General features: G+C 44.5%; 1 protein-coding gene across 3 annotated transcripts in view; it reads left to right on the top strand.

Annotated features, from left to right (window-relative positions):
- GRAMD2A (GRAM domain containing 2A) overlaps window positions 1-23,840 on the top strand; it is a 76,229-nt gene that overhangs the window by 29,637 nt on the left and 22,752 nt on the right. For all 3 annotated transcript variants that reach the window (XM_060755569.2, XM_060755571.2, XM_060755570.2), the window contains exons 2-4: window positions 19,115-19,210; window positions 22,444-22,504; window positions 22,975-23,047. In XM_060755569.2, coding sequence (XP_060611552.2) covers window positions 19,115-19,210; window positions 22,444-22,504; window positions 22,975-23,047 — 230 coding nt within the window. The remainder of the gene's footprint in view (window positions 1-19,114; window positions 19,211-22,443; window positions 22,505-22,974; window positions 23,048-23,840) is intronic.

The raw sequence follows: 23,840 nt of genomic DNA, 5'->3' as shown, positions 1-23,840 counted from the left end.
CGGATTATAATTTGAAAAAAAAGATGAATGAATGAATTCCTCTGCACACTGCACATATCTTATTTGTAGTGCAAAAACACTTTAAAACAATACAATAATTAAATGAAAAACAATGATAACAAATATAAACTTATTAGTATTTCAATAGGAAGTGTGGACCTGCTTTTGGCTGATGAGATAGGGTTGTTGTTATTGTTGTTGTTGTTGTGGTTGTATGCTTTCAAGTCATTTTAGACTTAGGTTGACCCTGAGTGAGGGCCGGGAAAATTACCTTGGAGGGCCATATCCGCCCCCCGGCCCGTAATTTGAGGACCTCTACCATAGAGACTCCAATAAGCTCACTCCCCGAGGGACAGAGAAAGAACTGCTTTGTGTTTCTGTCTGGTGAGAGAGCCACCCTGACGATCGTAACACTAGCCATTATGGTGGCATTCACTGCTTTTTGTGGGTTTCCACACTACTCTTATCCCAGGCATGGGCCAACTCGTGTTTTGGACTTCAACTCCCACAACTCCTAACAGCCTAAGTCGCTTTCCTTTCCCCCCTTAAGTGGCTGAGGGGGAAAGGGAAAGGCCTGAGGCTGTAAGGAATGGTGGGAGTTGAAGTCCAAAACACCTGGAGGGCCCAAGTTGATCTATGTTTTCTTTAGGGAGAATTTCATCTATGCTGACGATCGTGCCATCACTGCTCAAGCACATCCGACTTACGGCATAGAAGTGTGATAGGGAAGAAAGTGGAGAAAGGACACCTGCACACCTAGGTTGATGTTCAACTCGGTGAAGCCACGTTCTTTCATTGTTGTGGAAACAAAGAAGCGGAAAGGACTCCTCCGTTTATGGGATTCCAGCCTGAGAGGCGTTCTGTCCAGCCTTGAAGAGCGAGGGCCGCCTCTCAACCCTTTCCATCCCTGGAAACGCATTCCTTCGCTGACATTCAACACAATGCCCAAAAATAAACACAGAGATCAAGCCACGAACCAGGAAACCAGTCTAAAAAGACTACCTTTCCCTTTCCAAAGCCAGTTCTCTTTCAGTGCTCCCCAAAGAGCCTCTATTTGTGTGAGTATCTGAATTTCCTTCCTTCCTTCTCCTAAAATAAGAATGAGGCTTATCCAGGCATCTATCTGTTTGTTTGTTGGACTGCAACTCCCAGCATCCTTCACAACTGGCCACGGCCGATGGGAATTGCAATCCAACAGATTAGGGACTCTGGCTTGTCGTTTTAAATGAACCATGTTTTGTTCTCCAAGGTTGGGAAACACTTCTGTGCTTAACACACACTCCAGTCCAAGGTAAAATAGCAAAGCGCTTTATTGAAAAATATAGATGAAAAGCAATTTAAAAGTTTAAAATTTAAAAGTGAAAACCTGGCTGTGCAACAAAGCTTTCGCGGAATGATGTCTGAGACCGGCAATCGACTAATGGTACTGATCGCAATATATGGACTGGACATATGGACTGAGTTGGACACGATTTTATCCTGGCGAACGGCTTTTATCTAATTGTATGTAATTTATGTAATGCAATTGGTAACTTAATGTTGTGTATTATGTTTCAGATTTTCATTGAATCTTTGCTGTTAGCCGGTCTGAGTCCCTCTGCAGAGGTAGAGAAGATCGGGATAGAAAAGTTTTAAATAAATAATTCAGCAAAACAGTATAAAAAACCCATGTCAAAAATAGTCCATAGAATTCAAAGTATAAGAGTAGCATATTTATTTATGGTGTCAGGGGCAACCAGACAATTGTATTACATTTCTAACAGAACAAAACAAACAAACAGACAGACAAAACACAAGATTTTCAAGCTTGGTAGTTGATTAAATGTCCTTTGACCAGTATCTGGCCACTTGGAGTGCCTCTGGTGTTGCTGCAAGGAGGTCCTCTATGACATGCGAGTGTGGAGAAGAGCAAACCACTGACCACCTTCCTCAATGCAACCTGAGCCCTACCACATGCACAATGGAGGACCTCCTTGAGGCAACACCAGAGGCACTCCAAGTGGTCAGCTACTGGTCAAAGGACATTTAATCAACTTCCAAGCTTGCAAACTCTGTTTTGTCTGTTTGTTAAAAATTTGTTTAAAATGTAATACAATTGTCTGGTTGATACTGACACGATAAATAAATAAAATAAATAATCTCATACTGGCTCTCCTGCTGGCTTGCAGACCCAGAATCCCCAGTGAAATTGGGTGCAAGCATGATCCAAGGCTGGACTACAACACCATGGTTTGTTGAACTCTGAACTGGAAGGAACTGTGGTTTGTTGCAACCCAACCAAGCCATGATCCGAAACTTCAATATGATTTCTGCTTTTTCTCGCTGACTATTTGAAGCCCAAATTTAAAGGTCCCGTTTCCAGCTAGACAAAAGTTCTGCAGCTAATAGGAGTCCCCAGTGGGTCTGTTTTCAGGATGCGCAGAGTGCTATGAGCCGCTGTGTCTCGGAGAGTGGCTAAAAGTAGCAACAAAGCGGACCCAGAAATAGCCACGCGATTTCCAAGAAAACAGCCCAGGGCTTGAGATCAAAAGCCCCTTGACTTTCTCTCTGATGCACGCCTCGCTCCCAACCCACCGCTGCGCAGAGCCAGTCGTTTATAGACTGGAGTAAAGTGGGTTGGGTTGGCCTTGGACCAGCCCTGGACTGGGATTTGTTTATAAATGCAAAACATGCAGCTTAGTCCAGGCATGGGCCAACTTTGGCCCTGCAGGTGTTTTGGACTCAAACTCCCACCATTCCTAACAGCCTCAGGCCCCTTCCTTTTCCCCCTCAGCCGCTTAAGCAAAGACTCTGGTACAAGCCAGTCAAGGTGGTCCCGGGGTGATCGACTCTGGCCCTGTTTACCTCTCTGAACGTATTCTCCCCTATGAACCATCAAGATTATTAGGATTGTCTGGAGAGGCCCTGCTCTCGGTCCCACCGGCCTCGCAAGCACGTCTGGTGGGGACAAGGGACAGGGCCTTCTCGGTGGTGGCCCCTCGACTCTGGAACTCTCTCCCACTGGAGATCAGAACCGCCCCTTCTATCCTGACATTTAGGAAACAGGTGAAGACTTGGTTATGGAGAGAGGCATTTGACGAGTGAGCCAACACCCTGTGATATGGATGGAGGATGATGAGCAACGATTTTAGTATAACAACTGACCATTATAGTTATTGATTGTAATTGCTGTTTTAATGTTTTACTGTAATATGTATTATGATGTTTTATTGATTGTATGTGGTATTATGGTTGGAAACCGGTCTGAGTCCCTCAAGAGAGGTGAGAAGGCCGGTATACAAAACTTTTAAATAAATAAATAAATCGGCACACTGGGTGTAGTGCCTCAAGACCTTGGCCTGCACTTAAACACAATCAGCTTTGACAAAATTACCATCTGCCATCTGCAGAAGGCCACCTTACTGGGATCTGCAGGCATTATTCGCCAATACATCACACAGTCCTATTTATTTATTTATTTATTTATTTGGTGCATTTGTTAACCGCCATTCTCAGCCCTAGGGCGACTCATGGCGGTGTACAACATATAAAAAGGCAATTTACAAAAAGGCAATTACAAAACAACATATTAGCAATACAACAATTATAAAGTTACACTAAATAATCCGCTTCGTCTCATAGTAGAATCGTAACCAATCTCATATTCCTTGTTCCATTCCAGTCATCTTTACCACATTAATGTAGCACTTAATTAAATGCCTTCTCGAACAGCCATGTCTTAAGGCTTTTTCGGAAGGACATAAGGGAGGGCGCCTGTCTGATGTCTGCAGGGAGAGTGTTCCACAGCCGGGGGGCCACCACCGAGAAGGCCCTCTCTCTCGTCCCCGCCAGACGTACCTGTGAGGCAGGCGGGATCGAGAGAAGGGCCTCCCCAGACGATCTCAAGGTCCTCGTGGGCTCATAGGCCAAGATGCGGTCCGAAAGGTATTTTGGGCCGGAACCGTTTAGGGCTTTGTAGGCCAAAACAAGCACCTTAAATTGGGCCCGGTAGCAAATCGGCAGCCAGTGGAGCTGGGACAACAAGGGCGTTGTGTGCTCCCTGCATCCCGCTCTAGTTAGTAACATGGCTGCCGCGCGCTGAACCAGCTGAAGCTTCCGGGCCGTCTTCAAGGGCAGCCCCACGTAGAGAGCGTTGCAGTAGTCAGTCCTATACACTTGGGAAGTGTCCGACGTGTGATCCAATACAACAGCCAACAGAGTGATATTTTTGCTGTGGACTCATCTTGTTGTGTTTCAAATAATAATAATAATAATAATAATAATAATAATAGTAGCATTCTCTCCTGACATTTCACCCACATCTATGGCAGGCATCCTCAGAAGTTGTGAGGTTTGTTGTGTTGTCGAAGGCCAGCTAACACCTCCCAATAAAGATTCCCCCAGGCAGGAAGCAGCCAGGCTTTGAAGACACAAGGCCATTCAATGCTAATCAAGGTGGACAACGACTAAAGTTTGTTGATTGACAGAATGTATCAACTAAAATAATAATAATAATAATAATAATAATAATAATAATAATGGAAGGGGCCTGAGGCTGTTAGGAATTGTGGAATTGAAGTCCCAAACACTCAGAGGGCCCAAGTTGGCTCATGTCTGGGTTAGAGCATTTGAAAAACAAAAATTCAATTTCTTCTCTGACTTTTCTGCTTCTTGGCAGAATGGGGTTGGACTGGATGGCCCACGAGGTCTCTTCCAACTCTAGGATTCTATGGTTCTGTGATCCAGCAGCGAAGTTGTGGTTTGGGCATCACTTGCAGTCTGGAAAGGAAGTGCTGTTTAATTTTGGGAACCCACTTAAAGAGTTCGGCATCCAGTGCTGAAATAGCAAGGAACTGTTCCCCACCTCCTTCTATGTACTGACCTAGTTTGAAGTCTGAGAGAAAGAGGGAGAGGGAAAGTGGGGAGGAAAGGAGCCCAGGGAAAAGGGACAATTCAAGGAGGCTAGAAGAGACGCCATGGTTTCCTCTCGGAAGACGCATTTGCTTCATAATTGGGACAAATAACTAGAAATATTTTGTTTGGTGTCCATTATTATTATTATTATTATTATTATTATTATTATTATTATTTAACGGACACAAAAACCCAGTATGTCACATCAAATGAGATCTGTATGCTGGATTTCGTATCAGAAAATCACAAGTTGAACACTTCCCAAGTGTCTAGGACTGTGCAATGTATATATAGGTGTCTATGAACAACGCCGATTCTCTGGCTTAGAAATTGAGGTGAGCACCACCCCCAGTCTTGGACACGACTAGACTTAATGTCAGAGGAAACCTTTACCTTTATACCATACATACTCGAGTATAAGCTGGCCCGAATATAAGTCGAGACACCTAATTTTATCACAAATAAACCTGCCAACCTAGCAGCTCAAAAATTTCTTTCAACTTAGCAGTTCAAAAACATGCAAATGTGAGTAGGTAAATAGGTACCACTTCTGCGGGAAGTGGTTATGGGCCCAGGCACTCAGTTTAACTTTGGTTATGAGCCCTGCACTCAGCTTAACTTTGGTTATGGGCCCAGCACTCAGCTTAACTTTGGTTATGGGCCCTGCACTCAGCTTAACTTTGGTTATGGGCCCTGCACTCAGCTTAACTTTGGTTATGGGCCCAGCACTCAGCCTAACTTTGGTTATGGGCCCAACACTCAGCTTAACTTTGATTATGGGCCCAACACTCAGCTTAACTTTGGTTATGAGCCCTGCATTCAGCTTAACTTTGGTTATGGGCCCAGCACTCAGCTTAACTTGGGTTATGGGCCCAGCACTCAGCTTAACTTGGGTTATGAGCTCAACACTCAGCTTAACTTTGGTTATGGGCCCAACACTCAGCTTAACTTTGGCTATGAGCCCAACACTCAGCTTAACTTGGGTTATGGGCCCAGCACTCAGCTTAACTTGGGTTAAGAGCCCAACACTCAGCTTAACTTTGGTTATGGGCCCAACACTCAGCTTAACTTTGGCTATGAGCCCAACACTCAGCTTAACTTGGGTTATGGGCCCAGCACTCAGCTTAACTTGGGTTATGAGCCCAACACTCAGCTTAACTTTGGTTATGGGCCCAACACTCAGCTTAACTTTGGCTATGAGCCCAACACTCAGCTTAACTTGGGTTATGGGCCCAGCACTCAGCTTAACTTGGGTTATGAGCCCAACACTCAGCTTAACTTTGGTTATGGGCCCAACACTCAGCTTAACTTTGGCTATGAGCCCAACACTCAGCTTAACTTGGGTTATGGGCCCAGCACTCAGCTTAACTTGGGTTATGAGCCCAACACTCAGCTTAACTTTGGTTATGGGTCCAACACTTAGCTTAACTTGGGTTATGGGCCCAACACTTAGCTTAACTTGGGTTATGGGCCCAGCACTCAGCTTAACTTTGGTTATGGGCCCTGCACTCAGTTTAACTTTGGTTATGGGCCCAGCACTCAGTTTAAGTTTGGTTATGGGCCCAGCATTCATGCAGTCATGCAGTCCTGCTGGCCACATGGCCTAGGAGGTGTCTATGAACAACGTGGGCTCTTTGTCTTAGAAATAGAGATGACAACCACGGAGCACACTTTGAGAACCGCTGGTCTAGAGCATTGACCTAGTTTTTCCACAACCTTACAAGGTAGGCTGGTCCATGAGCTTATACGTCTCCAGTCCGAGTGGGAGTCAGCTTCCCAAACCGATCCTTGGCCCCCGCACGGTGCCATTTCCTATCTCTTCCCCTCGATGCGCCATGTCTCCCCCTGGTTCCAGCATTGATGTCTTTGAAGATCAGCCTCCCAAAGCCAAGGGCAGAGAGCAAGGATGTGCAGAGCCGTTTCCGTGCTGCTTTCTCTTTCGTCCCATTCTTTCCAGAGATAATTATCCGCTGTTGAGTCAGAAGGAGGAAATTAAAAAATTGGGCGAATTGCAGTCCCTGGCGGTTTTGCATTCTATTTTTATTATTGCTTACAAAGCACCTCGGATCGGTGGCGGTGTCAGCCGGCTCATGTGATCCGCACCTGAAAATGCCACAAATAGGTTGGCGCTCGGCTGCATTGCAGACGGGTTTTAGTTAGTTGGTGGAAGAAGTGACCCGAGAGAGAGATGAGAGAAACTCCAGGGCTCATCTAGTCCAACACAATACTAGAACCACAATGGAAGAGTTATCATTTTTGTTTATTTGTTTCGCAGACCTGATTCTGTTCCTTCAGGTTAAGAACTTGCAGTCATTGTTATATTAGGTTTTTCTCTCTCCTTGTTTTCGCCTTTGAACGGCATGTTTACAAACATTGTTCGAAACACTGTACCTATTTTGAGTTGTTGCTGTTGCTGGGACTCAAAGTGAAGCATGTAGTGTGATCAAGTTTCCCTGCTTTTGAATTAAAGTGCTATTTTTTTGGCATAGTTTGGGAACAATATTAAATAGAGATTGAGATTGGCAATCTTACTGTCACAAAAGAGTCTTACAGGCTCCATCTACACTGCCATATAATGCAGCTTAAGTGGATGAGGGGGAAAAGGAAGGAGCCTGAGGCTGTTAGGAATGGTGGGAGTTGGAGTCCAAAATACCTGCAGGGCCCAAGTTTGCCCATGCCTGATATAATCCCTCTCCAATGACAGAAATACAGATTAATGGTGTAACATTAGAAAATGTTGACCATTTCCACTCCCTTGGCAGCCACCTCTCCACAAAAGTGAACATTAGCACTGAAATACAACACCGCCTGAGCTCTGCGAGTGCAGCATTTTTCCGAATGAAGCAGAGAGAATTTGAGGACTGGGACATCCGTAGGGATACCAAGGTGCTTGTTTACAAAGCTATTTCTGCTCCCTTGGCAGCCACCTCTCCACAAAAGTCAACATTGAGACTGAAATACAACACCGCCTGAGCTCTGCGAGTGCAGCTTTTTTCCGAATGAAGCAGAGAGTGTTTGAGGACCGGGACATCTGTAGGGAGACCAAGGGGCTTGTTTATAAAGCTATTGTCTTCCCAACCCTGCTCTATGCCTGCGAGACGTGGATTGTCTACAGATGTCACATGCAACTCCTGGAATGATTCCATCAGCACTGCCTCCGGAAAATCCTGCAAATCTCTTGGTAAGACAAGCGGACAAATGTCAGCGTGCTGTAAGAAGCAAAGACCAGCAGCATCGAATCGATGGTCCTCCGCCATCAACTCCACTAGACCGGCCATGTTGTCCGGATGCTTGACCACCGTCTCCCAAAGCAGTTGCTCTACTCTGAACTCAAGAACGGAAAATGGAATGTTGGTGGGCAGGAAAAGAGATTTAAAGACGGGCTCAAAGCCAACCTTAAAAATTCTGGCATAGACACAGAACTGGGAAGCCCTGGTCCTTGACTGCTCCAGCTGGAGGTCAGCTGTGACCAGCAGTGCTGCCGAATTTGAAGAAGCACGAATGGAGGGCGAAAGAGAGAAACGTGCCAAGAGAAAGGCACGTCAAGCCAACCCTGACCAGGACCACCTTCCACCTGGAAACCAATGCCTGACAGAACACTGAACTTGGAGGACCACCATCCTCGGACTATGAGGAATCGCCTAAGTAAGTAAGTATGCTTGGTATAGATGCATCCCTAGTTCAGATCTTGATCTGCCTGATTATTATCTTTTTTGAGCAGAAAGGCAGAGCTGAGTCAATTCCGAGGTCTTGGAAGAAAAAAAGGAAGTAAGATAAAAAAGAGTTATAGATCTGGGAGGCTTTATCTCTTATCGGGTTCCTCTCTTTGCACTGGCATGATAACGGGGGGGGGGGGGGGGGACATATTTGACTTCAGCTGGTCAGCAAAGGTTTATTTCCTCCACGATGCAATCTAAGAACTGCCTGCAATTAGTTCGTATCTGAATCAAAACAGTTGCAGAGATAAATAGGTGAGTGTTTTGCAGAGATAATAGGTGAGTCTTTGGCACTTGCCACACTACAATTCCCATCCTTTCTAGAACATGTTATAGGGCATGTTTGGCATGATGCAAGTTGGGTTTGGCATGTTGTAAGCTATTCCTAGGTGAGGAACTCTGATAGGCGAGGAATTGCAGGTGAGGATCAGGCGAGGGACTCTTATTGGGCCAGACATACCTGTGCAGAGTTATTTCCCGGAGAAGTTAATGTTTCTTTCCTCTCCTTCCTCATATCCTGTTGTCATCCTCCGTTTTACAACTGCTTCTGCATTCCTGATGCCTTAGAGCAAATAACTTTTTCTGACCTTGTCGTTTACACGCACGCACGCACGCACACACACACACAGAGATATATGTATTAGAGCTGACTGTGAGAGCTGTTCAGCAGTGGAACTCTCTGCCCCGGAGTGTGGTATAGGCTCCTTCTTTGGAAGCTTTTAAACAGAGGCTGGATGGCCATCTGTTGGGGGTGCTTTGAATGCCATTTACCTGCTTCTTGGCAGAATGGAGTTGGACTGGACGGCCCATGAGGTCCCAACTCTATGATTCTATGAGGTGGAGGCTCCTTCTTTGGAGGCTTTCAAACAGAGGCTGGATGGCCATCTGTTGGGGGTGCTTTGAATGCAATTTTCCTTGACGGGGTTGGACTGGATAGCCCATGAGTCTCTTCCAACTCTATGATTCTATGAAAAGAGAGTAACTGCAGTTTCACATTTTAAACTCAAACCTTTCCAACGTTGGGTTGCTGTGAGTTTTCCAGGCTGTCTGGCCATGTTCCAGAAGCATTCTCTCCTGACGTTTCCCCCACATCTATGGCAGGCATCCTCAGAGGTTGTGAGGTCTGTTGGAAACTAGGCAAGTCTGTTGGAAACGAGGCATATTTCTGTGGAATGTCCAGGGTGCTTGAGGCACACGTGAACATAACAAATGCCCACCTTGATTAGCACCGAATAGCCTTGCAGCTCCAAAGCCTGGCTGTTTCCTGCCTGGTGTGACAAGTGGGGTTTATATATCTGTGGAATGTCAGGGTGGGATAAAGAACCCTTGCCTGTTGAATGTTGCAATTGGCCACCTTGATTAGCACTGAATAGCCTTGCAACTTCAAACCCTGGCTGCTTCTTGCCTGGGGGAATCCTTTGTTGGGAGGTGTTAGCCGGCCCTGATTGTTTCCTGTCTGGATTTCCCCTATTTTTGAGTGGTGTTCTTTACAAGCATTAAAAAAAACTTTAAAATCAGGACAGTAAATAAAGCAAGAAACAATCAGGGCCAGCTAATCACCTCCCAAGAAAGGATTCTCCCATGCAAGAAGCAGCCAGGGTTTGAAATTGCAAAGCTATTCAGTGCTAATCAAGGTGGCCAGTGTGCAGTTTCACATTTTAAACTCAAACCTTTCCTACATTGGGTTGCTGTGAGTTTTCTGGGCTGTATGGCTGTATGTTCCAGAAGCATTCCCTCCTGACATTTCATCCACATCTATGGCAGGCATCCTGAGAGGTTGTGATGTCTGTTGGAAACTAGGCAGGTGAGGTTTATATATCTGTGAAATGTCGAGGGTGGGAGAAAGAACTCTTGCCTGCTGAATGTTGCAATTGGCCAGCTTGATTAGCATTGAATGGCCTTGCAGCTTCAAAGCCTGGCTGATTACTCCCTGGGGGAATCCTTTGTTGGCAGGTGTTAGCTGACCCTGATAGTTTCCTGTCTGGAATTCCCCACGGGGGACTAAGGCTGGATCACAATGCACATATATATGACAAACATTCAATGACGTAGACACACAACATATATAGACAGACACACAGAGGCTATTTAACTTCCAGCTTCATGAGGGTATATTTGAATTCCGGCCACCAGGGGAGCTGTTGCTTCACCGTCCACTTGTGACACTGATGGAGTACTTCCTCATTCTTTTGCATGCTGCTGGAGATTTTTATTTTCTTTTCTTATTGCTTTTACTGTTTATGTACTTTTGGGCTCGGCCTCATGTAAGCTGCACCGAGTCCCTTGGGGAGATGGTAGTGGGGTATAAATAAAGTTTTATTTATTTTTATTTATTTATTTATTTATTTACTTCGCTTATATACCGCCATTCTCAGCCTAACGGCGACTCATTGCGGTGTACAACATAGAAAACAGGTGCAAAATACAACATAAAATAAAATAATCCACAGTACATCCTTATCAAAACAGCTCATCAAAAACATCAACATTACTACAAGCCATTCCGAGTTGTCTCATCATCACATTCACAATCCGATACCATTTCCGTTGTTCCATTCCTATGGTCGAGTATTATTATTATTATTATTATTATTATTATTTATGGCATCATAAATTAGTTAAATTAGCCTCCCTGCATAAGCGGTACCTAAATTTCCTGCTTGACAGATGCAACTGTCTTTTGGGCTGCAAAGGTCAACAGCCAGCTAGACAAATAGTTGGGAGCTTACTCTGGCTTTGAACTCATGACCTTTTGGTCAGTAGTGATTTTAATGCAGCTGACTAACAACCAGTTGCCCCACAACCCGTTCCAACACGGAGATGGTGTTGGGGTATAAATAAAGTATTATTATTATTATTATTATTATTATTATTATTATTGTCATTATTATTTCCTCCACATGCTTATGGATTTCAATGGCTTCTATGTGTAGCCTGACATGGTGGTTGTGAGAATGGTCCAGCATTTCTGTGTTCTCCAATTATATGCTGTGTCCAGGTTGGTTCATCAGGTGCTCTGCTGTGGTTTCCTCCACATTCTTCTTATGAATGGTCTTTCTGATGGTCTTTGGTGACCCCTCTGAAACCCCCCTGGCGACCCCCAGATTGAGAAACGCTGGTGTAGATGCAACTTTAGGACTTTCCAACGTAAGTTGAAAGCAACCTCTTATTTTCAGCAGCTCAACATTCTAGTTTTGGTCTAGTTGTTTAGTTTCCCTTGGAGCCTTTGGGTTCTTTCACCTTCTTTATCTGGAATGGTTTGTGTATTTTGAGCCGCTTCCTGCCCTGAGTGTTTGGATTGTGACACTTTGAACGTTGGCTGGTGAGCCCTTGGATGCCCTTTTGGCTCAAGCGCTGTTTGCTTTCGGCTGTCCAAAGCCCTCCCGTAAAGCCCTTCCGCTGATAACCAGAGCTATCTGGGAGATAATGTGCAGCGCGCAGCATGACAAGGTGCTCTTTATTCCTGTACATAACGCTGATCTCGCACTTAAGGATGCACAATGCCAACGTGCCAAGGCGGTGTCACAAAGGCCTGGCCTCAGTCCATCCTGGCAAGGGTTGAAGGTCCATATATTTTGCTGCTGGGAAGCACAGACTAATTTATTTCATACTAGCTGTACCCGCCACGTGTTGCTGTGGCCAATCTACCCTCCCTCTTTCTCTCCTTCCTTCCTTCTTTTTCTTTTCCTATTTCTCTTTTTTCTTCCATCTCTACCTGTTTCTTTCCTCCCTTTCTTTGCTCGTTCATTACATCCTTCCTTCTCTCCTTCCTTCTTTCCTTCCTTCCCTATCTTTCGTTCCTTCTCTCCTTCCTTCCCTCTCTTTTTCCTTTCATTCTTTATATCCTTCTCACCTTCCTTGCTTCTCTACCTTACTTTCATTGCTTCCTTCTTTCCCTCCCTCTTTCTCTCCTTCCTTCCCTCTTTCTCTTCTTTCTTCCATCTCTCCCTGTTTCTTTTCTCCCTTTTTTTGCTCTTTGGTTACATCCTTCCTTCTCTCCTTCCTTCCTTCTTTCCTTTCTTCCCTATCATTCATTCCTTGTCTCCTTCCTTCCCTCTCTTTTTCCTTTCATTTTATATCATTCTCACCTTTCTTGCTTCTCTACCTTTCTTTGTTTGTTTCCTTCTTTCCCTCCATCCTTCTCTCCTTCCTTCCTTCCTTCCTTCCTTCCCTCTTTCCCTCCTTCTCTCGTTACTTCTTGACTGCCCCATTTAATATTGTATTTTTATCATACATAGAGAGAAGGAAAGGAAGAAGGAAGGAAAGAGGGACAGGAAGGAAGGAAAAGTAAAGGGAGGGAGGAAGGGAAGGAAGGAAAAGAAAGAAGGAGGGACAGGAAGGAAAGAAGGAAGGAAAGGAAGGAGAAGTAAGGAAGAAGGAAGAAAGGAGGGAATGGAAGGAGGGGGATGAAGAAAGGAGGAAGGAAAATAAGGGGAAGGAAATGAAGACAGGGAAAGAAGGAGGAATGGAAGGGAGGGAGGAAGGAAAGGAAGAAGGAAGGAGGGGCAGGAAGGGAAGGAGGGAAAGAAGGAAAGGAAGGAGAAGGAAGGAAGAAAAGGAAAGAAAGGGAAGAAGGAAGGAGAGGGAGGAAAGAAGGTGCTTCACTTAAGCACCTTTGACCTTCCTTGCCTCCTCCTCTTCCTCTTCCTCCCCTTCTTCCTTGCCTGGGGGCTCCACTGCTGCCGCTGCCACTCATCCACCCCTTCCTCTTCCAACAGGGAAAGGAGGAAGAGGAGGAGGAGAGTGCACTCCTGGCATAGCAGGGAAAGAGAAGGGGCTCCATGCGGCAAGCCTCCACCTCCACTCCCATGATGCCCACTCTCACTTCTGTGTATGTGTGTGGCCGTGCATGTGCGCCTGGCTCCTCATGCTTTAACAGCGGGCTGTTTCCCCGCGAGGAGGCCGGGAGTGGCCATGGGTCTCTTTCTGGGTATGCAGTTTCTCCTTTGTGGCCATGCAGTTTAGAAGTCCTTTCTGCTTTTTGTTTTCATTGTTGTTTTGAGTGTAGGACATACATTGGGTTGTTAGGTGTCTTGTGTCCAAATTTGGTGTCAATTCGTCCAGTGGTTTTTGAGTTCTGTTAATCCCACAAACAAACATTACATTTCTATTTATATAGATAAAAGATAAAAAGTTCAAAAAGCAAAAGTATATTTCAAAAGATCAATCCAAGGTAACATAAGCAAACAAGATCCATGAAGGCACAGGCAAGGCAAAGTCCCATAAGTACAAGGCAAAGTCCTAAAACATGAACATGGAAAACTACAAGATACATCCCAAAGGCTCTTGGTTAAAGCATGAAGTTGCTCTGACACTGAGGCACATTCAAACAGTCTGTTTAATACCCTTGGGCCAGCATAAAGGCGTTCCTATGGCCTCGGGCCTCTCTCTCTTGCCTCCCGGCGATCCTGACACTCCTTCGCACTTTCAATTCCAAGTGATCAGCCCTATCTAACTCACCGGCCTAATCGAGGTCAAATCTCCCGTTAGCTGGCTGAGAACTATCCTTCCTAATTCCTTCATCAGGCACCTAGCATTCAGTCTCAGTAGTTTCACTTTCCCCATCGTCAACTCTTGCTGTGGGAAACAATTGAACTCCTGCCCCCTGGTCCTGGTCTTCCTCATCTAACACAGGCACATCCTTGCTTTGCATCTGACTCTGAATCTGTATCTCATCATCTGTTGTGGCTCAGTTTGATTCTGAGTCTGAAACTGAAGCCTGTGGGTCTTGTGAGCCAGAGTTCCCTGATGAAGATGTTGCATCCCAGATCAAGAAACGAGACCATAAGATTAAATCCACCACACTGGACTGTAGGAAAAACAATCCTTGTTTATTGATGAAAACTTGGTTACAAAAGAAAGGTAAATGCAAAGTCAAAAAGCCACAATAGAAACACAGCAGTCAGGAAAATCTCTGAACTTGAGCAAAATTCCAAAAGCCACAATACAAGAACCAGGAACCTGTTAGCCTCTCGCTAACCATGAACTTGAAAAACTAGAAGCCTCTGGGATTACTGGCCATGGAACACAGGAATTCTGCCAAGGCACAGCCACAGTCCCAAACGTTGCTTGAACTAAAGAGACACCCGGCAAGAGGCCCCTTAAACCAAAGAAGCTATTCCTTGAAACGCCCCTTGACTTTGAAGCCTGGGCCTGTCTCTTCTGTAATCTGTTTGACCTTTGTAGAAACTGTGAATCATTCCTGTCTCTAACTATCTGTTCTCTTCGGTCCTCATTAAAAAACCCAGGTGGAGAGCTATCACGGCTGGATTCCAAAACATTTTCCTCCGACTGTTCAGTTTCGCTTTCTTTGCCGCTGACCTCAGCATCAACAACAGTTTCCACACTGTCAGGGAGAGCTTGTTCAGTTGGAAATACTATCAGAGAATCAGGTTCACACAGATCAGGCTGAACCCCAACAGAAGAGGATGATGGGATTCAGATTTCTGTTGTGCCTGCTTCAGACAGTACAGCAGGGGAAACATCAAGTCATTTCTCGGGGGGAAAGAATGTCAGTGGGATAGATAACGGTGGAGTTGTCTTCACCTTCTCAGCCTTCCCACGGCGATCTAGTCCAGCTGGACTAAGATAAAGAGAGCCTTGAAGATAGTGAATTAATGAGCAGGCAAGAACGCTTAGAATTAAGGGTTCGGAGGAGCTCTCGCTTAGCTGGTAAGCGAGAAGCCAAGTCAGCCAAGGGTCATCGCAATGCGTTCATGATTGCAAAGGTATTTAGCCTTCTAGCTGACAAACGGGAGTTGTCAGTTCAACGTGGCTCTTTACATGCAAACTATAGATTAACCTTGGCATTAAGCAGCTCGCTTTTGGCTTCCTGAATCTGGGATTTGGGGTCTTGTGTTTCACTCTTTTGCCATGGACTCTTGTTTGATCAATGCCTGAAGGATTATGCTTCATGTTCTTGCCTTTGGATCTTGGGAACTATGTTTTTGCATTTAAGCCTTTGTCCTGCTTATGGAACAATTGCATTTCTTATTCTATGTTTTGACTTTGCTTTTTTCTCAATAAACTACAAAATCTACAGCTCTGGTGTGGTGGTGTTTGGGTGTAAGGTGAAACTACCCTGAGTTGTAATATCATCCCCATCAGAGTAATTGACACCCTCATTCTGTGATTCCAGCTGAGTCACTACACTTTGGTTGGAGAGCAAGGGAGCAACGGTGACAGTTTTTCAATAGATTGCAATATAAATTGCCTCCAGCCCTGCGCATGGTTCGCATTGCAGAGTTTATAAAATGAGTAATATGTCACACTCTCTTCCTTATACTCTTTGACGGCCTTTGGTTGGCACAGATAAGCCCTGCACGCATTGCCTTCCCCGTGTGTGGCTTGGGAGGCAGCGGGTTGTTCCATCCGCGTTGCAGACTTCCTTCCGAAACCCTTGTCTTTTTTCAACCTTCTCCATCTGTTCTCTGGCCCAGGCCTGTGCTTTTGCCAGAGAGACAAAGACGTACCGGCTTGTGAGGTCCGCAAAAGCTTGGCTGGACAACTGGTTTTGAAGATGGAATGCTATGTTAATTAGTGCGAAAGTAATGCTTCTAGAGCAGTGTTTCTTCACCTTCCTAATGCCGTGACCCTTTCATACAGTTCCTCATGTTGCGTTGACCCCCAACCAAAACATTATTTTAGTTGTTACTTCATAACTGTAACTTTGGGTTGTTTTAGGTTTTTCAAGCTATATGGCCATGTCCTGGAAGCATTCTCTCCTGATGTTTCACCTCCATCTATGGCAAGCATCCTCTGAGGTTGTGACCTCACAACTTCTGAGGATGCTTGCCATAGATGGAGGTGAAACGTCAGGAGAGAATGCTTCTAGGACATGGCCATATAGCCTGAAAAACCTACAACAACCCAGTGATTGCAGCCATGAAAGCCTTCGACAGTACAACTGTAACTTTGCTACTGTTATGAATTGTACTGTAAATATTCGATATGCAGGATGTATTTTCATTCACTGGACCTAATTTGACACAAATACCCGATATGCCCAAATTGGAGTACTTGTGGGGTTGATTTTGTCATTTGGGAGTTGTAGTTGCTAATACGACCTTCTCCTGTTGTGCCAATATATCCAACTGTTCCTAAAGCCTGTATACTTTAATATGTATTTTGTAGAAAAATGTTTTAATATGTGTATTTTATAGAATATTTTTAGACGATTATGTGGTTTTAGCAATGTCTTAACCTGCCTCAAATCATGAGGAGAGGTGGGTAAGAAATAAAATAATAATAATAATAATAATAATAATAATTATTATTATTATTATTCTGACACCAAAACACATTATGTCACAGCAAATGAGATCTATGTGCTGGATTTCGTATAACAAAATTATTATTCATTATTATTTACAGTATATTCCGCCCTTCAGGCAACTCAGGGCGGATTACAATGTACATATACGTGGCAAACATTCAATGCCATAGACGCACAACATATATAGACAGACACTCAGAGTCTATTTAACATTCCAGCTTTTCTTGAGGGTATTCTGGCCACCAGAGGAGCTGTCCCTTCACCATCCGTTTGTGACACTGATGAAGTACTTCCTCATTCTTTGCATTCTTGCCAGAGATTTTTATGGTGCTGTAAATTAGTTAAATTTGCCTCCCCACATAAGCGGTACCTAAATTTCCTACTTGACAGATGCAACTGTCTTTCGGGCTGTAAAGGGTTTGTGCAGCTTGATAGCAAGCTGCACAAAATTGGTCGGAAGCTCACTCCGACCTGGGCTGGTTTTGAACTCATGACCTTTTGGTCAGTAGTGATCTTAAAAATCACAAGCCGAACCCTTCCCAAGCGTCTAGGACTGTGTGATGTACTTTCGAATGATGTGCGCAGATCCAAGTCAGGTGGCCTTTTGCAGTTGACAGATCATGATTTTGTCGATGTTGATTGTTTCCAAATGCCGGCTGAGATCTTTTGGCACGGCACTCAGTGCGCCCATGACCACTGGGACCACCTGGACTGGTTTATGCCACCAGAGCCTTTGCAGTTCAATTTTGAGGTCTTGATAGCGGCTGAGTTTTTCCTGTTGTTTTTCCTCAATGCAACTGTCACCAGGAATGGCAACATTAATAATCCAGACTTTTTTCTTTTCCACAATCGTGATGTCTGGTGTATTGTGTTCCAAAACTTTGTCAGTGTGGATTTGAAACTCCCACAGTATTTTTGCGTGTTCATTTTCCACGACCTTTGCAGGTTTATGATCCCAGCAATTCTTTTCTGCTGGCAGGTGGTCCTTGTGACATAAGTTCCAGTGAATCATCTGGGCCACAGAGTTGTGCCTCTGTTTGTAGTCCATCTGTGCAATTTTCTTGCAACAGCTGAGGAGATGATCCACCGTTTCATCAGCTTCCTTGCACAGTCTGCATATTGTTATTATTATCATTATTATCATTGGGTTGCTGTGGGTTTTCCAGGATTGTACAGAAGCATTCTCTCCTGACGTTTCACCCACAGCTATGGCAAGCATCCTCAGAGATTGAGGGGTCTGTTGGAAACTAGGCGAGTAGGGTTTATATATCTGTGGAATGTCCGGGTTGGGGAAAGAACTTTTGCTTGCTTGAGGCAAGTGTGAATGTTGCCATTGCCCAGCTTGTTTAGCATTTAATAGCCTTGCAGCTTCAAAGGCTTGCTGTTTCCTGCTTGGGGGAATCATATATATATATATATATATATATATATATATATATATATATATATAATATTACTTGATAGGTAAAGGTAAAGGTAGTCCCCTGACAATAAGTCCAGTCATGTCTGACTCTGGGGGTGTGGTGCTCATCTCCATTTCTAAGCCGAAGAGCCAGCGTTGTCCGTAGACACCTCCAAGGTCATGTGGCCGGCATGACTGCATGGAGCGCCGTTACCTTCCCGCCGGAGCGGTACCTATTGATCTACTCACATTTGCATGTTTTCGAACTGCTAGTTGGCAGAAGCTAGGGCTGACAGCGGAAGCTCACACCGCTCCCCGGAATCGAACCTGCGACCTTTCGATCAACAAGCTCAGCAGCTCAGTGCTTTAACTCACTGTGCCACCAGGGGCTCACAATATTACTTGATACATCCTGTCAATTAACAAACTTTTGCTATTGTCCACCTTGATTAGCATTGAATGGCCTTGTGCCTTCAAAGCCTGGCTGCTTCCTGCCTGGGGGGATCCTTTATTGGGAGGTGTTAGCTGGCCTTCGATAAGACAACAAACCTCACAACCTCTGAGAATGTGTGCCATAGATGTGGGTGAAACGTCAGGAGAGAATGCTTCTGGAACATGGCCAGACAGCCTGGAAAACTTACAGCAATCCATTGTTTTTGTTGTCGTCCTTATATTCTGAAATTGTTTTCATTGCATGCCACCAGGAGATCTTATGGGAAAGCGCAGGGTAAAAATGTTGGAAAGGAATGAATGGATGTGATAAAAGAAGTGCGTCATAATTTGACCCGCCTTCCTTTGCTTTCTTCCCCGATCCCTGCTCTTTTGCAGCACGAAACCAATGCACGAGAAAGCCGGGCCGATGCACAGCCTGGAGAAGCTGGAGGCGCTGCACAAAGAGAAGAGCCTGGATTCCCCGAATGGCAAGTGAGTGCGCTTCCCTTTGCGTCGCAAAGGACTGAGATCCTGGAGCAAAAAGGTCCAAAGCTGGCTGAGGTTGACTTCAGGTGAATTCCTCGAAGAAGGGAAGTCTTGCCATTGTGTTTTCGGGCGCTCCAGAGACCATTGCATCCAAATCACAAGCAAAGAGGCTCATGTGTGGACTCATCAAATGAGTCTACACCAAGCATGGGCCAACATTGGCCCTGCAAGTGTTTTGGACTCCAACTCCCACCATTCCTAACAGCCTCAGGCCCTTTCCTTTTCCCCCTCAGCCGCTTAAGCGGCTGAGGGGGAAAAGGAAGGGGCCTGAGGCTGTTAGGAATGGTGGGAGTTGGAGTCCAAAACACCTGCAGGGCCAAAGTTGGCCCATGCCTGGATATATATATATATATATATATATATATATATATATAGCATCCCTACATTGCGGTTTTTCACTTATCACAGGTGGTCCTGGAACGTAACCCCCGCGATAAGTGAGGGAACACTATATCTTGTTTCAGGAACATTTCTTGGACTATTTCTCTTTGGACTATTTGTTCCTGTTTCTTTTTACACAATTGGATTACCTTTTAATGTGGATTACTTTTTATTGCTTTGGCTTTTGTTATCTTCAATAAACTGCTTGCTATTTTAACTCATCTGTGTAGTGTTTAAAGTCAGAGCGGATCCTGATGTGAGAGATACCTCTGTTTATTATTATTATTATTATTTATTTACATTTTTATCCCGCTCTTCTCACCCCCACAGGGGGACTCAGAGCGGCTAACAATGGCAACGATTCCGCAATAATTACAAGTATAAGGGAGGAGGGAGCAAGCTTGTTTTCTGCTTCCTTGGAGACCAGGACGCGGAACAATGGCTTCAAACTACAAGAGAGGAGATTCCACCTGAACATGAGGAAGAACTTCCTGACTGTGAGAGCCGTTCAGCAGTGGAACTCTCTGCCCCGGAGTGTGGTGGAGGCTCCTTCTTTGGAAGCTTTTAAGCAGAGGCTGGATGGCCATCTGTCAGGGGTGATTTGAATGCAATATTCCTGCTTCTTGGCAGGGGGTTGGACTGGATGGCCCATGAGGTCTCTTCCAACTCTTTGATTCTATGATTCTATGATTCTAATAAGATGAAAACATACAATACAATAAATTAAAACAACATTAAGTTCTTGTGGGTTTTTTCGGGCTATATGGCCATGTTCTAGAGGCATTTCTCCTGATGTTTCGCCTGCATCTATGGCAAGTATCCTCACCTCTGAGGATGCTTGCCATAGATGCAGGCGAAACGTCAGGAGAAATGCCTCTAGAACATGGCCATATAGCCCGAAAAAACCCACAAGAACTTAGTGATTCCAGCCATGAAAGCCTTCGACAATACATAAAACAACATTAGTTAAACAATCATAAAGCCTTTTCCATTACAACAATCATATCGTCTGATTCAATGTTCAGGAGCCGTTATATCCACGTCTGATTTAATGTTCAGGAGCCGTTATATCCATTAGCCAAAAGCCTGGTTCCACAACCACGTCTTCAGTTTTCTTCTGAAAGAAAGGAGGGAGAGTGCCGATCTGATTTCGCTGGGGAGTGAATTCCACAGGCGGGGGGCCACCAATGAGAAGGCCCTGTCCCTCGTCCCCACCAGCCGTGTTTGCGAAGCGGGCAGGACTGAGAGCAGGGCCTCCCCGGCGGATCTTAGACTACGAGGTGGAACGCAGAGGGAGATACGTTCGGACGAGTAAGCTGGGCCGGAGTCATATATGTACTGACATTGAATATTTGCCATATATGTGTGCTGTAATCGGCCCTGAGTTCCCTCCGGCAGATAGAGCGGAATATAAATAAAGTATATTATTATTATTATTATTATTATTATTATTATTTTATACTGAGGAGGGGGCAAGTTCATTTTCTGCTGCTCTGGAGAGTCGGACTCAATTGAGCAAAGGGGCTGAAATGTGTCTTGATTTGCCCTTCATAAACAGCCTTTATACAATGTTGAAAGTAAAAGAAAAATGATTTACTTTAGCAAACACAAAGGATAATCAAAGGCAGTTGAAAAATGCAAATGAAAGCAAGGAAGACATAGAATCCTAGAGTTGGAAGAGACCTTATGGGCCATCCAGTCCAACCCTATTCTGCCAAGAAGCAGGAATATTGCATTCAAAGCACCCCTGACAGATGGCCATCCAGCCTCTGTTTAAAAGCTTCCAAAGAAGGAGCCTCCACCACACTCTGGGGCAGAGAGTTCCACTGCTGAACGGCTCTCACAGTCAGGAAGTTCTTCGTAATGTTCAGATGGAATCTCCTTTATTTTAGTTTGAAGCCATTGTTCCGCGTCCTAGTCTCCAAGGAAGCAGAAAACAAGCTTGCTCCCTCCTCCTCCCTGTGACTTCCTCACATATTTATACATGGCTATCGTGTCTCCTCTCAGCCTTCTCTTCTCTTCTAAACATGCCCAGCTCTTTAAGCCGCTCCTCATAGGGCTTGTTCTCCAGACCCTTGATCATTTTAGTCGCCCTCCTCTGGACACATTCCAGCTTGTCAATATCTCTCTTCAATTGTGGTGCCCAGAATTGGACACAATATTCCAGGTGTAGTCTAATGCAGACACAAAATTAAAGTCTCTTATAAAGTCCCAAAAGAAACAGCAGTCTTACATCAGACAACTGGCAATGAACTAAATCCTTAGAAGCAGACTTGAAGCAGGTTCCACTGGAGCAAAAAAGTCAGCATCAGAGTTGTTGTTACCAGGAAAAGTTGACTGCTTCTGCTTCTGATTTATAGGTGTCTCCCAATGAGCTCAGTGTTTCTAGCAGCTATTCTAGCTGAACGCCGTCTGTGCTCTGTCTCCATTTGCCTCTCCAGAAATGTGGGCACTTGCAAGCCCTCATCGTCTGATTCCTCTTCCAATTCCTGAGCACTTCCTTCTCCCCTTCCTCTTCTGAAGAAGAGGAATCCCTAACAAAATGACAGGAAAAGAGATTCCACTTAAATATCAGGAAGAGCTTCCAGATTGTAAGAGCTGTTGGAATGATGCAGTCTCCTTCCCTGGAGGCTTTTTAATAGAGGCTGGATGGCCATCTGTCAGGAGTGCTTTGAGGGTGTTTTCCTAACTGGCAAAAGGGGGTTGGATTGGATGGCCCAACTTTAAGATTCTCCTAAACTTTAGGATTCTCCTAAAGAAGATATCCCTCCCAAGGAACGTCTCTTTTTGTCTTGCAGCCTGCACTTGAATGATGCCGTCAAGGATGAAGAGCTCAAGAAATGTCACAGAGAAGTGGTGGTGAGTCTGGGAGAAGCCATCCCTGTTATTGGCCTCAGGAATATTCTTGGGAAATTAATTTTGGGGGAGTCCTATTTTACTCTAGAGCAGGCATGGGCAAACTCTGGCCGTCCAGGCGTTTTGGACTTCAACTCCCACAATTCCTAACAGCCGGTAGGCTGTTAGGAATTGTGGGAGTTGAAGTCCAAAACGCCTGGACGGCCAGAGTTTGCCCATGCCTGCTCTAGAATAATTTCCTTCCCAGTATTTTGGACTACAAATCCCACCATCCCCAACTACAGTGGGAACTGTAGTTCTGCCTCAATATGTCCTGTTCGTGTCTATATCTCTCCTGACCTTTTCAATGTTATTTTCTTCAACCAGATCTTGTGACCTTTGCGAAAACAAAGACCTTCCCTGTTGTCGGCTTGTTGCTTTGGAAATTGCTTCGATAATAATCCCTGACTTCCTTGTGCCTCTTTCATTTCTAGGCTCCAAACAAATACAACTCTCAGTATCACAAGTTATTTAAGGATATCCCCACGGAAGAAAGTGTGTTGAAAGGTGAGTGGGAGAGGGACAACCTTGGAGAAGAGGAGACCTTGCTCTTAGACCTTGTCTGTTGCGGTGATTTTCAGCCCTTTTGACGCACAAGGCAATGTTTCGGCTCCCAGAAACCATGGTCATTCATCGTCGTGACAAATGTTCAAAACACCAAGGAAGCCATAATAATAATAATAATAATAATATTACAACATATATTAATATTAATATAATTATTATATTATAATATAATAATATAATATATAATAATATATAGGAGCCCCCGGTGGCGCAGTGGGTTAAAGCACTGAGCTGCTGAGCTTGTTGATTGAAAGGTCGCAGGTTCGATTCCGGGGAGCGGCGTGAGCTTCCGCTGTCAGCCCTAGCTTCTGCCAACCTAGCAGTTCAAAAACATGCACATGTGAGTAGATCAATAGGTACCACTCCGGCGGGAAGGTAACGGCGCTCCATGCAGTCATGCCGGCCACATAACCTTGGAGGTGTCTATGGACAACACTGGCTCTTCGGCTTAGAAATGGAGATGAGCACCACACCCCAGAGTCAGACATGACTGGACTTAATGTCAGAGGACTACCTTTACTTATAATAATATAACACACAAAAGTATATAAATATAATATATTCTATTATAACATATATAATAGAATCTATAATAATATTATATAGTAATAATAATATTACAACATATATTAATATTATTATATTATATATTATAATATATAATAATGTAACACACAAAAGTATATAAATATATTCTATTATAACATATATAATAGAATCATTATAATATAAT

This window comes from Anolis sagrei, chromosome 9 (assembly GCF_037176765.1).
Source record: "Anolis sagrei isolate rAnoSag1 chromosome 9, rAnoSag1.mat, whole genome shotgun sequence".
NCBI lineage: Eukaryota > Metazoa > Chordata > Lepidosauria > Squamata > Dactyloidae > Anolis > Anolis sagrei.
This window is presented reverse-complemented; position numbering and strand designations above follow the sequence as displayed.